The 19,022-nt window shown below is 43.0% G+C and overlaps 1 protein-coding gene across 2 annotated transcripts in view; it reads right to left on the bottom strand.

Moving 5' to 3' along the window:
* JAG1 (jagged canonical Notch ligand 1) overlaps positions 1 to 18,156 on the bottom strand; it is a 33,651-nt gene extending 15,495 nt beyond the window's left edge. Inside the window, exons 1-5 of one of the 2 annotated variants that reach the window (XM_075267360.1) lie at positions 17,847 to 18,156; positions 17,205 to 17,510; positions 4,310 to 4,361; positions 2,366 to 2,620; positions 1,994 to 2,054 (exon numbers count right to left, since the gene is read on the bottom strand). In XM_075267360.1, the coding sequence (XP_075123461.1) occupies positions 1,994 to 2,054; positions 2,366 to 2,620; positions 4,310 to 4,361; positions 17,205 to 17,510; positions 17,847 to 17,924 (752 nt within the window). In that variant the 5' untranslated portion in view covers positions 17,925 to 18,156. Of the gene's footprint in view, positions 1 to 1,993; positions 2,055 to 2,365; positions 2,621 to 4,309; positions 4,362 to 16,148; positions 16,452 to 17,204; positions 17,511 to 17,846 lie in introns of those variants that run through there. The other variant, XM_075267361.1, reaches the window with a different exon arrangement.
* Between the last annotated feature and the right edge of the window lie 866 nt (positions 18,157 to 19,022).

Raw genomic sequence — 19,022 nt, forward strand, 5'->3', positions numbered from 1 at the left:
TCTCAGGTCATTGAAATGAGACAGGGCGGGTGGGTGCTCCCTACAAATCAATCTCAAGGCAATGTCACACTGGACAATCCATTGCGTGTAAAAGAGAAAAAAAAACCTGCGAGAACAATGGCAACGCGGCTTTCCTGCCCGCCGACTTTTCCTGCTCCATTTGTATATTCTAGATTTCTACAAACGCGCGCACGTTACATAAACAGTCCCTCTTATATTCTGTGATCCATGTTTAGAAAAAATTAATTGTATCCGCTAAAACGAAAGGGAAGCCGCCATTTGAAAATGGTAACCACATGAAGCAGCGAAGATAGGAAACAGACGTGCAGAGTTAGAAAAGGCTAGCGGGGTCTTCAATATTACATCAAGGATTCCAAAGCTAAACACTCCTTCAATGCCCAAGAACCCAAACTTCCCCCAAAGCGGTCTTTAAATTTGTAAAAATAAACCATTAGATAGAGGTCACGAAGACTTCAAATACAAGTCTGCGAGAGCAAATCCGTATCATGGGAAAGCTAGTGCGTTCTGGAGCGAGCGGGGGAGCAAAAGGGAAAGGGAGTCTGGTTAACCCTCAGCTCTGCTGTGCTTGTCATATGGCCGTCACACAATACTTAATAGAAGAATAACGTCTATGTGTGAACGGATGCCTGACGTTGGCGGCCTTGGTAGACAATTGGGTGGTCTACCTAACAGGGTTTGCCATGATAAGATAATCCTTTAATAGTCCCACCATGGGGAAATTATGCCACCCAGATTCTAGACGCAATACAATCTGGGCACAAGTTAGCCACCTTATTAAAGGCATAATATCTGGACGTCATCTGGTTCTTTGGTCGGTCCAGTAGAGTTTTGAGAAGAATCGGTAGTCTGAACATAATGCGTTTGCTAAGATATGACCATGGAAAAGTGACCTTACCACCAATACGGCCTTTGGGTCCTGAGCGAGACTGGCCACCTTGGTCTCCAAGACCAGCCACAATCTCAATGAGGAACAATCTGTGCAATCCCCATCACACCATATAGACTGTTCAGGCCTCTATCGGACAAGGCTACGTATGCAAATAACGTGTGGGAAAGTTGCACCTTCAACAAATACTGTATGACCAGTAGTGCATGTCTGAGCATTGAGTGGGAGGCGAGACGTACAAAGAGAAAAGCCTAAAATCTGGAAACAAAGCCTGTTGTTCTTGTAGTGACACAGCAAGCCATGTTTATTTAAGTGACAAGTGCACAAATCATTAGCCCTTGGCCCACGAATCGACTTATAAAATAAATGCTCTGGGTGTTGTATACAGCATGTTTGGAGAAAAAAAAAAAAAAAAAATCTTAAACAAAAAATTCATAAATTTTAACTTTTTTTTTTTTTTAAATCTGTATAGTTTGGAACCTACACAATATGGTGTGTGCTGGGCTAAATATATTGGACTGAGCACATGTAATATATTACTTATATAAAATACACACACTAAACATGTGTAAGAAAATGTATATTTGATGTTTAACCGTCCTACAATATAGCAAAAACTTAGCATTGCCATAAAGTTGAAGATGAAAGGTGATCTGTAATTCCAAGTCGTCCCAATATTTTAATTATTAAATTGTCCGGGTATGTATAAAACCTGCTTTCCATTGTATGAAAGCCAGAACACAGACAACTTCAAAGCTTAGCAACAAACAGTGTCTACTGACAAGATTCCATCTCAGCCATTAACCTCTCAGCACTCAGATGCTGGCTCACAAGAGCCGAGGGACCCAGAGATTTTACTAATCCCATTCTAAAGAATGCCTCACTTTTTGCCTATTGATAGACTTGATGTGGGGGATGGATAGTACAAAGTGTTAACCCCTGTAACGACACGGAGCTAAGAAATACACTGGCAAAGATCCCATTATAGCTCCTACACAATGATATAGGTCACAATTGTGTAAAGGAATTTCAGGAGATTTAGACTCTCTCGTAAAATTTCAAAAAGTTAGTGGTAATGTACTTTACCTGCATTCTCCAGGAACCTTGCAAGTGCCGTGCTTCGGGCTGCAACCTTGACTGCAGATCGCTTAAAGAAAAAGGACATGGGGTAAAAGGTCAGTCATTAAATAACGACAAAAAATCTACATCAAAAACAATCTACAGGGATGGACAAAAAGTTCAAGCGGGACCACAACAACTTAGAGATGAGCACCCAAAAATTGCATTCATATGTGGTCTTAAAGTCTTCTCAAACCACCAGATTGGTGGCCTTGGACAGGTTTCTGTCATATATTGTTGGGCCAGCTTTGATAAGAAACCAAAAATTTTAGGCACCAGTAGCCAATTCCAAGGCACGTTAGGAATCCAGCACCTTGGGATTTTACCAATTCTACCTACCTTTGTTACATTCAGGTCCAGTCCAGCCTTCCAAGCAGGTTTTATTGCCATTCTGGTCACAGATGTAATGTCCAAAGAAGTCATCTCTGGGTCGACAAAATTTATTGCAACCAAAGCCATAATAATGTTCACCGCAAGTCACCCGGATCTGGTACTCAAAGTGGACCATGCCAGCATTCTGCTTGAGGGTTTGCCATTGGCGGCTAGGGTTGATCATACCGGAGTAGGTGGCCTTGTCGATGATGTCATCACGCTCTTTAAAAGAAATAAAAAATTTTTAGGTTAACCCATAATGTAATATAAATCAACCAATTACATGATAAAACTAAAACCTAAGATTTGGAAGGCTTTCACCCACATGACCCTCCTGGCACCGCAGGCCCATGCCAAGACACGACATGCCCTTTGCAAAACCCATTCATCTGCTTCACATTATAACCTGAGATAATATTTCACAGTAGCCCGGAATATTGTATATATCTGTGGTATTTCACTCTGTACCTTGGGCCTTATGACTTAAACGATCTGACACTGTCTTACGACCTGCAGCGAGCGCTACTTTGACTGCAAAGTGAAGAATTATCATAAAACATTTAAATTAACTCTGCACACAGTGGAAAGAAAAGCACGGGGCAGATCATTTAGCATAGCAAACAAGAAACCGCAAGGGCCTCGTATAACAAACAAGAGAAGGGGAACATTTTCAGGGAGGCAACTTACAAGCCAACTGAGATCTCTTTGGCATGAACGGTAATTGTTTTTAAAAAATTTCTGGGACAATATTAAAAATTTTCCGTTTGTGATAGAGTTACCATTTATATGTCCATATAGCCCCATAAAGTAATAAAATAAAAATTAAAAAAAAAACTCTACAAATTCAATATTTAATTTCTTACAGAATACATTTCAAGTTTTTTATAAAATTCGTCTAAATCCATCCCCGCAATCCTTAGAGGGGACAGTAATACCAGATTAGACCAACCTTGGCTTGCACCTGCCCTTGTCATCGGACATTTCAAAACATTTTCATAACCAATAATGTTCATGTACAGAAGGGTCCGTCATTCCTCAGATCAACCTATCAGCACTTAAGCGACTAGCTATGGGAATACCATTAGCTTGCAGGAAAAGGAGAAATAAAAACAAACTTCTATCACTAAACCCTAGCCGTTTGACTTGAAGGTCAAAAATGAGTCCCACTGTGGTCTCTTGATGGGAATGAACTGTTGCTGTTCCTTTTGTTTATTTTTTTGGGGCAGTAAAAAAAATGCGAAGAGGGAAGAAATCGAGTAAAAACTGCGGTTTAACCCATGCCTACCCATGCTAAGGGTTGACTTTCATGAAGGCGTGTGCATTTAGCAAACTTCGAGAAAAGTTTGTTTGAACTTTAAAGTGGCCTTTCCACTAGGAAAACAATAGAGGAACGAAGCAGGACGTTGTCCGTGATAGTCAGGGATACTAAAGGTAACCAAATATATTAGGTCAAGGTTGACTGATCCCACCAAATTTAGATGGACCCGCCAATCATCTATTGTGTAGCTGATGTCCGGCCTATGCCACATTACTTTGAAAAAGTAATATGCCCAATCCTTTTCCTCAGGGAGAGAATCCACCACCAGAGGTATCTAGGAACGACTAGGAATAACCCACATGGAAAAACGCTTATATGTGCTTATAGCTAGCTTAACTTGGGGTCATGACATCTATAGAAGCCTATGGAGACTATACCTAATACAGAAGATCATGGAGTTTTAGGTCAGATTTTGCAAAATGGAAAATAAAACAAAACTGGGCCACGCTATAGAAGCTATATTAAGGTGGTGCTCTCTACTAGAGGAATATGGCAGCACAATCGAGCATGGAGCTCTGCCGCGTACAGTTTTCAAGGCCTAAAGCCGTCAAAAGATCTTCTCCTTCGGAATATTTCATCTAGTCCATACTAACCATTGGTGTCATTATTGTGATCCCATGCTTCAACCACCAACGTGTACGATCTCTGCAAAAAGAATAGAAAAATCGGGTTAGACCATGTACAATGGTAAGCACAAAAACGTTCAAAATAAAAATTTACGAAGACAGATATTCCCGAAGAAATCGGATCTATGTATTTGTTTGTGTCAATTGAAACCTAAATAGGCAACGGATTACACGTAAATCAAACATGATCCTCTTTCACCTTCTAAGCTAAAACTTATCCAGGCCGATTCAGCAGAGACCTTTCACCTTAAGTTACTCATCATTGTCAAGACTAATGAATTGCAAGCGTTTGACTGGGAAGAACCAATAAACACGGTTACATCAAGATAAAAAAAAAAATAAAATAAACGATGCAAAAAAAAAGAAAAAAAAAAAAAAAAAAAAAAAAAAAGAAAAGTATAAAATCGGATACTAAGGATGGGAAAAATCTGTGCGTATTGGGATATTCTTCTGCAAATACTAATTCACCGAGCATCTGAAGCGAAGTCTCTCGGGAGTTTTTGCTTTTCAGCACCTCTTTGAAAGCTTTGTCTGCAATAGACCATCACTGCTCCCACAAGTATCAGGTAACCAGAGAAAGAACTGATGAATTTTTAGGGAGGTTGGAGAGAGAGGAAAGGTTCTTTAACACAAAGCCTAGGACCGAAGCATTGAAAACCTTTAGGGCACAGCTATGTGTCACATTTATAGGCGCACTAATCTGACCAGAAGATCTCATACATTCCTGTAATAATCATAAGCATCTACTGCTTAAACTGACTCCTTGGCTCTGGCCGCTTGCCAACCATTGTACACGGCCACCTTTTATCTCTACTCTCCATAAGCAAGCCGTAGAGGCTGAAGCTCGCGCTCGCTCGGCTCAGCGCAGGCTTAGAGCTTTGACAAGGCTGACATACAATGGGACCACTTTAAAAATACGTCTTTAAGGAGACTACAAGTGGCTAAATCCTCCGGCGAGCAAGTTGGAGCTGGTGCTCCGCAAGACGGGAACTAAACTGAAAATTACTTGGCTCAGCCATGGCAGTAGCTGTAGATCCCGAACCATTTGGAAGAGAAGGAATGTGGTAATTACATAGAAGACAAACCAGAAGCGCGTATAGCATTTATGGAGAAAGGTAAACACCTTGAAGGTGTAGGCATAAAGATAACTTCAAAAGTCAGCAAAAAGCTACTTCTAATAACTTGACCGAGCATGCCGTCTTTGAAGGAAAGCCCTTCTTTGTGAGGCTCCACTTGGACTACAGCCTAAATATGTTTCATAGTCAAAGAACAGGATTCCATTTTGTTCACAGATAACTGTGGGAAAATTTAGAGACGAGCGAGCAAATCTGGACATGTACGGACATGAAGATCGCCTCCAATAACAAAGGCCAGCGCCACGTCACAAAGCTATATTCTCCCACTATTTACATATTAGAATTTTATGGGCTTTTAGGCGACTTGTACAGTCCCGATAAAGCGACTCTGCGGAGTGTTCGCAACAATCTCGGAAATACTTGCTGAGTTATGACCACACCTTCATTCTTCAGGAGAAGGCATGCACTGCAATGGGATTGTTGCTTTAAGGACTGAAGTCAGTGTACGGTGGGTGATGGGCATTGTGCGGCAAAGAAAACCTACAGTATTTTTACATATAACAAACCCCGCTGATATTCAGAAAGATGAGGACCCATGAGGTGTGATGTCGAGCGGTCAAAGTCAATAGCGCTTCATTTTTTCAAGATGACCAACTTTTAGTTGAGATTATGGATAATAAAAAAAAAAGTCAATCGGAGACTGATCCAAAATTTGCACTGTGTACAAGTAATCTAGTTAAAGGGGTTACCCGGGGTGTAATAAAGTTTACCAGTGCGCAGGTTAATCTTTATTACTAATATAAGCCTTGGTCCCTCATTCATTACTTTTAAAGAGGGCTGCGGGGGAGGTCGGAACTCTGGATCTCTGGTTCCTGCTGAATCTGAAGCCTCTCCGACTTAGGGTCACATGAGAGACTCCATATTACTGACAGAGCTGTGGCCCAAGTTTTTGGGAAGTCTGACATCACAGAGCTAGAGCAGCTACAAGCGAGACTGAAGAACCAGAATTCTGGCCTCCCCCGCAGCCCTCCACAAAAGTAATAAATGTGGTTGCAGAAGAATATGGCTTACTAGTTCATTCCCTGCACTGGTTAAACTTTATTACACCCCGAATAAGCCCCTTAAGGGGTAACATCATTATAAATCTATCTACAAACAACGGGGCAAAGTGTGATCTGTTTAGTATTATCACACAGTGTTAGGTGAACGTCTCTACAAATAGATCATACTAGGTCAGTGCACGCTCATAATGACCAACTCTCTAAATATTTCACACAACCCCCTCAGTTTGCCCATTTGTCTTTTAACAATGCACAGAGCTGTAGGCCAATGAGTTGTATCTGCCAGGACTGAAATGCCAAATGAATCCTGGTGCCAAATGAATTACTAATTACTAAACGAACATCCATTCCGGCGCCACATCTGCCAACCTGTGAGAATATGCTGGTCAACTATCGTTTTTTCATCCCTTCCACCCCCCTCCCTTCAAGAAAAAAAAAAAATTCACACAAATGCCATTATGTGGTCTTTATGATATCTTGGCTAATCTTATAGGCAGAGAAAGGAATCCTGCGTTGGGGGGTGGGGAAGGGCTGGGGGTTCCCCTCCGCATTATCCAATTACAAACCAATAATTGTCACGTACCAATGACTTTATGATTCACATTTATTTTATTATTCATGGCGGATTTTATGGAAAATTTTTTTTTCCCAACCCCCCAAAAAAACAAAACCACACAAAAACCACACAGACTGTATATGGGTCTTTCAATGTGAGCAACCAGGTGTCTAGCAGGTCAGAAAAGTTAACCTCTATTTAGCCAAACTGAAATATAGCAGGCCATGTCAGGGCCACAGACAAGGGGGGGGGGGGGGGGGGGGGGAGATCAATCAATCTTTTTGGTTTCCAAAGAGTGTTTTGAAGTTTTGCAAAAATAAAAAAATTAAATAAAATTGTGCATCAATAAATCTACCAGACAGGCCAGAAATTCTTGTAACTTACATGGCATAGTATAAAATTAAAACAAAAATAAATTTCCCCAAAAAGTCAAAAACATTAGTTGAATATGAGTCCTATTTGTTTGATAATTGTTATATCCGAGTTAATCCTGCTGTATCAGTAAGCTATGGGGTTTTTTACGTCGTACCTGAAAGCCCTGTATGGGGCGCGAGATAATACCGCATGAAAGCGAGAGCAAAGCTCATTGACAATTATAATGGGAACTGTTGGTTTAATAATGGGTGAATGAGCGCTCACATCCACCCTGCTGCATTCAGGTTTACTGAACATCTCTGGAATGAAGGCAACCAGCAGGTTTTAATGTTCCCATGACCATAGATGACCCCTGATAAATATACATCCAACCCAAATAATAAAACTGCACACAGTCAATGTATCCCAATGAGAGCTCGGCGCGGTGTCAAAGATCAGCTGCGTACTGATAATGTCACACTTAATTAGCCACTAGAGGTCTGACCCCGAGCCAAAAAAAATCTGCCCCTCCAGGAATACACCGACTGTAGAGGCCTTACAAGCCACGCTGCCAATGCAGATGACACCAGCGACAACTAGCTTATAATAATAGGATCGCTATACAATATCTAACCTTAGATCATCAGGTGTCTACATAGGACCCAGTTATACAACTCTAGTACTCACAAGATGAATTAGAAGGGTATCCCGGGTTAGAAAAGAGTGTCTGCTTTCTTCTAAGAACAGCGCCACCTCTGTGCACAGTTTGTGTCAGGTACTGCAACTTGGCTCCTTTAAGAAGCTAATAGTTGAGCTGCGTGTCACACACAACCTGAGCAGGTATTATATGGTTTTGAAAGAGAGCGGCCATTATTATGTATTAACAAGTACCAGCATGAAGGGTATGGCTGCCAAAAACATACCAAGAAAAGTGCACCCTTTAGAATAGTCACCCAACTTTTCCAGATGCCCGAATAGCAAGTCTAGTCTGCCCACAAAGACGTACAATTATAGATTTGCCTTTCAGAATTCTGGGAAAGCTTCATGGAAACCCTTGGTTGACATAAATGTAAGGGTACATTCCAAAAGTAGAGACAGAACTTTAAGATCCTAGGCCCCAATACAAATATCTATAATTTGGCTCCTACAAACCATGCGCCGATTACTATTGTGGTATATTTTATGTTACAGGGGCACCTTTGGGGCCCCTTGGGGTCCAGGCCCTGATAGCAACTGCTACTACTGCACTACCTATAGCTACACCGCTCTTCACAAGGCAGCTTTTGGAGAGTCTGTTATTGGAAATAATGGAATGCAGAATAGGGTCGGGGGGGGGGGGGACCATCTCAAAAACCTCTCTAAAAGCTACTGTGTGAACAGGTCCCAGGTTCTTGAGGCCTGGTGCAAAGTCTGAAACAGGACCGACCATGTGTCTTCAGAGGGGCCCCATAGGCCAAGTACTGGATATCCGTACAGCAGTGGGTCTCAGCTTGCAGTATATGTTACATGTTGAGGCACTGAAAGGACCATTCTGAGTTAAAGGCCATTATATTACATGTGGGGTCACTGAGGGGGCTTTTATACTAGAGGTGGGGGCCATTATATTACATGTAGGGGAACAGAGTGAGGGGTTATAGTACATGTAGGGGCACGGAGGAGGCCATTATACTATATAATGAGGACCATCACACTACATATGGCAGCACTAAGGGGGACTATTTAACTACACGTGGGGGGCCATTACATAACGACTGACGAAGACAGCAAACGAAGCCCTATTTCAACATTTATAAGTGACGGCTACTTGGGAGGGGGGGGGGGGGTACTCTGTTGGGACTCTCTCACTACTCTGGCCTATAACTATGCCCCCATTGGCGGTTATGCAGCTTTCCTAGGTGTTCCCTAACTATTAGACAACTCAATGGCACACTTAAGATTTTAGAAGGAAGTGTTACGAGGGTAGATTGTAAGGAATCGACCACATTTTCCCTCTGCACGTAGAATACGATAGACACGCCGTTGCGAGCGCTGGCTGCTGCCTTGCCTACAAACAGACACTAAACACGACGTCGTCTGTATATGCATCATGTAGTTGCAATTTCCACATACTTTGCCAAGAGCTGAGCTTTCACCAGATATGAGAAAGCACCTCATCACGTCCCAGCTAAGGGAGCCCGGCTCGGAGCCTTTACAAAAAAGGTAACAAAGCTCTCGTCGGGCCTTGTCCCTAAATTGCTGAGTGGACGGAAAGCCCGCTTTCACATAATTCCTAGAGAACCAAAAACAAAACAAAAAGTGATGAGCAATACCATATTTACTGATGGGGCAGCAAAATAAAGCTGCTTACTCATCGCGTAACACACGAGCATCCACCGGCAAACCACACATCAAACACAGGGCGCCTCTAATGGGTAACATATGCGATAGCAGCCATGGCAGGGGACGGTGAGAAGTCCCGCACCAGCACTAATAATAGTGCAACCACCACATCAAGCAGCGACTGCAAATAAATAAATTCATTAACCAAGGGAATTTTTTTTTTTTTTTTTTTTTTTGCGTCTTCGAGTGTGTCGGAGTAGCCAAAGCCACAAACCAGTAACCGAATTCATGAACTTGTACGATACGGCTGCACGTCTTGCCAAGTTATGGAGGGCAGACAAATGCCACTATCCAAACTATGCATGTGTTGTATCCAGTACGCTGGGCTGATCTCTGATCTGGCAAGCCTACTGGAATAATGAGTATCCTGTGAATACATAATGTGCTAAAGTTGCCATTGTGTGAACTAAGTCCACGGTTTGTCTGGGAGCCGAGCTCTGCTGAGTCTACTGCTGCTTCCTGTTGCTTGTCCTGTATTTGCATTATTTTTGGATGGGCCCCCATTATGTTCTGTAATCCTCGGTGCAGTCAGAATGGCCGCACTATTGTTCTTGGTTAATATTAGCAGTCATTGCCTGTCTGGGTGGCCAGACTACAATGTATCCTAATCACAAAAACTATCAGGTATCAAAAATATAGAAAAAGCAAAAAAAAGTTTTTATTCTTTGTTAAGATTCAGATCAATAATTTGAGTAATATTTACTAATCCTAAAAAAAACAAAAAAACAAACAAAAAAAAAAAAACACACGTATGGCTTTCTGCAAACATATTTTTGGTTTTTGTACATCCGTTATTAGACATATTTGGGCCCTGTATCTTTCTTTATGCCCATACGAAGGGGCGATTTCCTAAATAAAGGAGGTATTGTCTGGTCATATCGTAGAATGGAGGGGGGGGGGGGGGAAGGTGCAAATACAGAATAGAGGGGACAAACAAGGAATGCAAATGTGAATTTTATAAGTTTGTATTCACACACTGATTTAAAAAAAATTGCATCAAGTTTTAAAATTTCTGCAGATTTACTTTTTTTATTCTTTTAAAGATAGCATACACCTTATATGCACCAGCTTTGTCACAGGGGGTCACGTGATATGATCAATCTGGACCATCTTTGGCACATTGTGACATTGTTGTGCCCTAAGCCACTCCCACTTGACACATTTGCAAAAGAGTGTTTGGAAACTGTTCTTGTAAAAGAAGTCTAAAACAAGGTGCAATATTGTGGCAAACGTGCCAGATTTCGATACACGATAATCCAGAATTCAGACATTGCCGCATTAGTAGATGTGTGTTTGTAAAACAACACTGTGTGAACAAAGCACAACATTGAGGATCTGTTTAAAAATAAATAAATCTGCTCGTAAAATAAGATTATTATAGACATGTACGGTGCCCGAAATTCTTTCCCCACCATTTGACATTAACCCGCCATCTTAAAGGATCCCACCGATAATTAAATGCACCAGTTACAACAGGGTGGCAAGGTTAATAGATAGAATACCAGCCGGCCAGCCAAGCACAGCAGTCAGGTTCACACACAGCAGGCAGGAACAAGAGCCCTTTCTACTTATTTACCTGAACTAAAGAAACTGGGCTGAGCTGGTAGAAGGACGGCAAACATTGTCGAGCCTCCATCTTTAGAAGGACTCCTCACACTGTGGGTATGAAGGGCATAGACTGTATGACCTGTTACCCACTAGACTTGCCCATTCTCTTATCTGGATCACTATAGCAATGATGACTCTTTATTCCTGACCGTCTCTTCCCTGGCAGGACACCATATAGTAATGATATAGGGTCTCACTAAGTATGAGCTCAAGGCTGTGTTCACACACATACACGAGCAATCGGTTCAAACCATCAGCTGACGAATGTGAATGTCAACAATTTATATTTATCATGGGTTAGTTATTGGATGTATATAAACCCACCCAATGCGCATTAGAGAGCGTCACCAGAAGCCATAATAGCTGTATCCCAACAATGTGTTCCCCTTGTGAATCGGAGTCTCCGTTGCTGAGCTATCGATGGTTTCGTCAACACGCAAATGATCTCTTTAGCGCAACGGAGCATTGTTCCAAAGAGGTAAGTGGCAATGCCCACATTGCTCCAAAGAGTTCAACTTGCATAGCGACAAAACCCAACTATGTATTGGCAGACACCAGAATTCAGAAGGTGAACACGGATTTGGGGGCCCTTAACCTATCTAATCGTGGGGCTGGATTCATGGATTCCTTTTACAGGGTTTGTACAGAGCCGCCATTTTGTTTCTCCAACCAAAGCACAAAAAGCAATCTAACACTGCCACACTACCTTACAGGTGGTGTGTGGTACTGCAGCTTATTCCAAGTAACTTCAATGAAGCTCTGCTGCAATATCAGACATGACCCGTGGGCCACCGCGGTATCCTTTCTGGACGTAAGCAGCCATGTTTGGTCTTTTTTAGGACCAAATGATGAGAATTGTAGTTGGACAGCTGATGGCGCAGATTAGGCCCTACAAAGCTGAGGCAAGAATGCCAGCCCTGTATAAATTATACCGCCAGTACTTTCTTATCTGTCCAACTGGGAAAGGTCAGAGGGCTTTAGCACATCAATTCTCAATGTAAACTGGTGGGGGCTGCGGAATGCCTGGACAATTCATCAGGGTTTTATAGGTGATGTATTACCCAGAGGAACAGCCGAAAATACTAAAGCAGACACACAGTCTAATATATTTCTGAAGTGACCCATCTGTCCATCATACATACATGTTTAATGGGGGAATAAAGCTGAGGATGTGAAAAATGCCTGGACTACAACCCCCAACATCCTTCAGACTGGGAGCTGTGGTATATATGTATCTGGATTAAGACAGACAACAGAGGCCCAAGAATACGATGATTCAGCCATTAAGTAGCGACTATCTCATGAAAGCAAATGCACCGTCTGATAAGGTTGGAGAAGTCGCTTCCTTGTTAGATAAAAGGCTTCAGTAACTGATAAGATTCTGGCCAAGGAGGAAATAAAAGAAGTTATATCCATCATCCTCCATATTGGAAACACAAAGAACCAAAGTCCCATTGCAACCAATCCTACAAACCCATAGCATCCCGGCCTATTACAGCACACAACATTACAAGTATCATGGCTGCCAAGGGCAAACAGGCCAGTATTAGTTCATACACTATTGTAGGCCTGTCCTATGTGACATCAAACCTCCAACAAGCAAACATAGGGGCCCCTTCACACGGCGTAAGCGCGACGCTCATTTAGACCCATACACGTGAGCGCTTCAAAATACATCCCATTCACCTGAATGGGAGCGCACGGATTTACGCGCGCTCCCATTGAAGTGAACGGGATGTGTTTTGAAGCGCTCGCGTGTACGGGTCTAAATGAGCGGCGCGCTTACGCCGTGTGAAGGGGCAAAGTATTTCTCAAAATCGCTACAAAGAAGTAGGAGGCCTAGTTCTCTATAGCAGCCAGTCAGGGGAGTGGTGGCCATTTTGTACAAGTTATGACATTGGATCGATCCTTGTCATCAGCACTCTCACATCCAGAGCTCAGTAAGAACATGGAGGTCACATTTAGTCCCGTGCAGGCCATGGCTGGCATTACTACACAATATCAGATTTGGGCCTCGTTTTACAAAGCTTGGAGTCAAGTACTGTATTACTCAGAATAAGTTGGAGTTTCCCTTTAACATAGCTCAAGTATTCCTATGTACTATAATATCACCACGTAACATCCTTTGTACATATTATATTAAAACCGTATCTATGTTAGGTAAACAGGCCAAACGTGCTGGTCTTCGTTTAGTCGGGAGTCCTCCATAACACATAGGATATGACAAATTTATTAAAGGAAAGCTCTAAAGCGTAAGCCCGTGTTTACACACTGCAGTTATACAAGTTTTTGGTTATAAAAAAAAAAAAAACAAAAAAACAGCAAATTGTAACATATTACAGTAGATGAACATATTGAGGACTATGGTTGGAAAGGGGCGCCATCACTATAATGGGAGATGCAACTAAAGCCCCTTTCTCCCTAGTCGAAGCCGTCAGATTAGACAGCCCGAGACATAGAATTAGATTACCGAGGCCGCTATTAGTTACAGGCCCAAATAAATTCAATTACACCCAAAACCAATACAAACAGCCTGGAAAAGTGACATCATACGATTAGGAGGAACGGAGAAAGGGGAAGTGGGGACAACGGGAACACGCCGACGCGCTCCGCCGTAGTACGCCATTCCCATTCGCAGGTGCAGGAAAGTTTAGTGGACTTGTTTTGTCCCGAGTCGCCCCGTAACCTAGCAACTTGGTCAAACCAGTGACTTTACATTTATTTACGGCCCCCTATTCTCCAGGCCCATTACTCAAGCCTACACAACAGAGGAGTCTGCTATCCAATGCATGAATTAAGAGATCTAAAATACAAAGAAAAAGGACAATGGAACAAGTCCAGTCCCACCGACATCAAATCCTAACACCGTCCGCTCAAGATGCATCAGGCACTGGGCGAATCGTGCAAAGGAATGGCGTTATTTCTTAATTTTTTTTTTTTAAAAAAAAAATATAATATCGCTAATACCAAGGAGCTATAGAAACTGTCATAGTACTCTCGATCTAGTAACACAAAAACAGCCATAGGCTATAATGAAACAGTGCCTCCTAGTGGCCAACATGCAACAGAAAACAGTACACATTTTTTACAAAAATATTAGTTTTTTTTTTTTTCCAGGGCAAAAAGTTGCCTAGATTCCATACTTAATGGTTGACAGTAACATCCTTTTAGGACGCGTCTCCCGTCCCTCCCCCATGACAGATAAGAGAACAGTAGCTCTTCATAACTCCATAGCAATGAATATCATAACTTGTTCAGGATCAAACACCTGAATTTATTTCCTCAGGTTTAGTAGGCAAACATCCGAATGAGCCCGTCCTTCAAAGCAAGAATGGGAAAGAAAGTCAAATGCCACAACAATGGAGGCACTGCGTGCGTTGGCAGGACTTCAAATACCACAGATTTTTATAAAACCTTTTATCCCTTTGATGGTAGTTTTTGATAACAGTTTTATCTCACTGCAAGCAAAACCTGGCTCTTTTTCTCCACCAACAGAGGCTACTTGTGTGAACCAGGGTATTGTGCCAGTATCTGCCCAAACTTTACGTCCAGATCTCCTCGGGAAGCCTGGCTGACGGAGCAGAGGACTACGAGGCGCAGAACTTTTTATACGAGGGAGGAAAAAAAAAAAAAAAAAAAATTTCTCTGCATTCTTTTTATGGAGGTTATACGATATACTTGTAAATCAGATTGCTGAATACAAACGTCCAGGGAGACTGACAATGTAGCAGCATAGAACATGTGATTGGTTCCATACTAGCCTGCTACAACGGGGGTGGCCTCATTACAAAAAAATATCTGTGGTCCCATTGGGCAACAACAAGGTTGAAAGCCTGAGAGTGAAAACCACCAGTAGACAAAAGAGAACTGGCCTTTGAGCCAATTAAACCCCCTCAAGGTTAAGCAGTGGATGCCCACACACCAGGAAGGGGGATAGCCAGCTAATGTAGCCCACCAAGCTTTGGCATTCGAGAAACAAAAACAATCAGATCGGAAGTTACGACATAGACCGTCACGAACTACCGATATTTATGGTCAAGATTAAAAAAAATAAAAACTTGCTGAATAAAATAAGTAAAAAAAAACCAAAAAGTTTGAGCGGTAAAGCAAATACAGATAATATATTTTTCAGTATTGAGTTTGCAAATTCTATGTAAACACAAGAGCCTCAGCAACGCTTCACCTGACCCAAACATGGCCCTAGCCAAACCGTGCTGGAACGAGAGGGAGCAAATCATTGCAGGACCACAAACATATTACCCAGACAAAAAATGGTTCTCAAAAAGAAAAAAAAAGTTGTTTTGGAAACTTTGCTCTAAAAAAAAAAAAAAAAAAAAAAAAAAAATTCTCTGCAGCACCAAAGCAATGATTAATACCAATGGCACTCCTTGATTCAGTGGAGCTCGCACACCCACCCTGCAACACCTGGCTGGGATCGAAGGACACAGCTGGAGGGGAAGGGTAGGGCAACCACTGGAACGAGCAGGGCGTTAGATACCGTAGGTACGACAATACAGCAGAAAGCCCTGTTCCCCCCTGGATCCATGCCAAACCTGCTTCCAAAAGCATGCAAAGAAATGGATAGCTTACACCAGCAATAACAGACTCCCTGGGGTAGCAAAAGGGCAATTACCACCCCGTCTAGCTGGAGTTTACCAATGTAAACCACATGCAAGCCCATGTGTCACTCACAGAAGGAAGTGGTGCAAATGAAGCATTACAAAAGCTCACGGAAAATACCACCGCCATTCAGTGCTGCTTGTAAGCAATACCATGACGGACAGGTGTATCTACAGATCCTGCAGTCCAGGCACAGCAAGGTTCTAGGTGCAACATCTCCCGCTGGGCATTTGCCCCCCTTCGAGTCGCAGAATCCTACACTTGCCAAAAGCTTTTCTGCAGCTGGAGACGCACAAACATATTAAACCACAAGAAGGGAGGGGTGAATTGGAAACCTCAGCCCAGCCGGACACTGCTAGATAGGTTTAGAGGAGATTAGTCCACTTCTAGCTCCTCAAGGCTACTTGAGCACCAGACCGAACTTCTGACCTCCTAATACACTCACAGTCGGGGAAATAAGCTGCCCACAGACGGGACACTTTCCTAAAAAAACACATAAAAAAAATTAGCTTTTGGAGCTGGAATTAGTTAAGTCCTGGAGACAGAAGGACAAGAAAAACCGTATGCAGATGTCAAAATCTAGAAGAGGACCCATGGTGTGAACAGGACCCATGGTTCATGATGTGCAACATAGACTCACAAGATGTAAGGGATAAAAAACTGATCGGGGACAGTCAGAGGGCCCATAATAGACAAATGGCTAGGTTTATGGACAGCATTCCTATACAGCAGCAGTATTGGGTACTACAGAGGATACACATGTTTCTAGGAGCAGCTCATACTATTCCCAGGCACTCCTCCCTCTCTCCTGGGTCACATACTGGAGATCACAGTCCACTTCTCTACTCCCGAGCCTCCCCTCCTCTTCCAATTGTATCCGTTTCTGGATCCCAGGGCCATAAGTAGTCGCATTAACCCATTGCACGCCGACAGCTGATGTCTTGATCCTTTTATTACCCACTAAGACATCTACTGGTCTAGCCGCCAGAAAGGATCTGCAAGGCATTTAATCTTGTGACCAAGGTGTCTTCTCACCGTGCATTGCTGGGGTCCTGCTGTACAGCGCTGCGGACACTGTGGGCACCATAGTGGGCATGCACTGCGTTGCAGGACCATTATAGCAGCCGCTACAAAAGCAAAATCCCTGACTTTGTAAAAGCAAAGAACATAGGAAATTTTTTTTAAAAAAAAAGTCACAAGTGACTCACCGGCCATGCAAAACTGAAAGGGAGCACAATCCTGTTCCTCTCGCTATTCCTGCTGAATTTAAGGTTGAAAGAATTCCCTCCTAGGACAGGGGTAGATCCATAGCCGAAACTGCAAGCGCCCCCAACTGACACCCTGGACTGGTACTCCTTTAGGCAAACTTTAAAATAAGTATCACACTCATCCCTGGTGCATTTTCTATCGACAGGGTTCCTGGTAGCGTCGCAGCAATTGCCATTCTGCAATTCTCCATTGGGATTTTGCATAGATAAGATTTCCAACTCGAAGTACCCTGATGCTATAGACACCTGTTACAAAGGAAAAAAAGACACCTATGGTGAGTGGTACACACACACACAAAAAAAGCACAATCAATGCAGGGCTCTAATTGCAACAAGGTGCATCTTAAAGGGACAGTACACCTTAAAAAATAATAAGATCTCTTCTCTGAGCATGCATTGATTTTCCATGGGAAAGTCCAGCCTACTTTATCACAGATCTCCAGTCATCCAGACACATGGATCAAGTATGGCACAGGTGTAGTGTCCCTTTAAGTGCATGCAGAAAAGTAGCAGAAGTGCATAGGTTAAGTGAAAAGTAGCAGCGGCCGGTCCTCCAGGGTGGTGGTGCAAGGAGCTCCATACCTTCAATGGGAAGCATAGTGCAGCAATGAGGAGCCTGAAGGAGGTGTCAGATACGAGGGGTCTCCTTCGTAAAAGCATTGCCTCTCGTGTGCAAGGGCTGCCCTGGAGCCACTGATGGCCGGGACAAGGCTCTGATATAGCAGGCTGATGTGCTCATGCACGAGTGCAGGACAAGACTCTCCTCTATTGTCCTGAATGGCCTCCTTTTATCACTGGATCCTCTATTCTTAAGATTATTGATTCTGCTCCTTGTCTCTTTCTGCAAATCAGCTGCAAGCCTTGGATGAGAGAGACAATGAGAGCAGAGTGCAGACTGACTGAGAGACTGCTCATCTATGCCCGGGCTGCAGGAGGAGCAGGAGGACGGCTCAGCTTAATATTCATGATGCTGGGTGGTCAGAGGCTGCAGCTGCCGCCCCCTCCTCCCCTCTCACAGCACCACCTCCTCCCTCCTCCTCCTGCTGCTGCTCCACCACCAGGACAGATAGGAAGGCTCTGTCTGTAGGTGAGGGAGACAGGTAGGAAGTTGGGATTAGCTGGCAGCAGACAAACCAGGTGCCAGTCACAACAAGGCAGGGAAATAGCACTGGAGCTAGTGCAAACTTGTGCCATGACTTCTGGGAGAGAGAGAGAGGAAGAGGCAGGAGGGGCTGGAAATCACTCCTGGAGACAAATTGCACAAGTATTCACTACAGTCACACTGTTTCCTCAGGGCACGCTGTTTGTCAGGGTTACACGGTACAGGTCATGTGAAAGTACAAAAAGGACGGCTCTCTGTGACATGCTTAGGGCTATGGGAGATGTGGCGGAGATAGACAGGGTAGGATTTCTATGGACTAGTTATTGTGGGTCTGTGTAATATCACTGGCTTATATACTTATATACATATGTAGAGAGGAGTCCATAGATTGCTACAATATCTGTAGCATTTAATCATAATATGCTCCAACTCAAGCTTGTAAGGCGCTGTTCACATGCTTAGGGCTACAGGAGATGTGGCAGAGATGGACAGGGCAAGATTTTGGTGGACTAGCTTTTGTGGGTTTATATGATATCGCTGACTTACCATATTACATAATAATATATAATATCCCTCACTTATTATATACCATATTACACATCTGTAGTGCAGAGGCCTACTAATCTTTAGCATTGATACATAGCATACTCAAAGGT

Source organism: Leptodactylus fuscus, chromosome 3, assembly GCF_031893055.1.
Source record: "Leptodactylus fuscus isolate aLepFus1 chromosome 3, aLepFus1.hap2, whole genome shotgun sequence".
NCBI lineage: Eukaryota > Metazoa > Chordata > Amphibia > Anura > Leptodactylidae > Leptodactylus > Leptodactylus fuscus.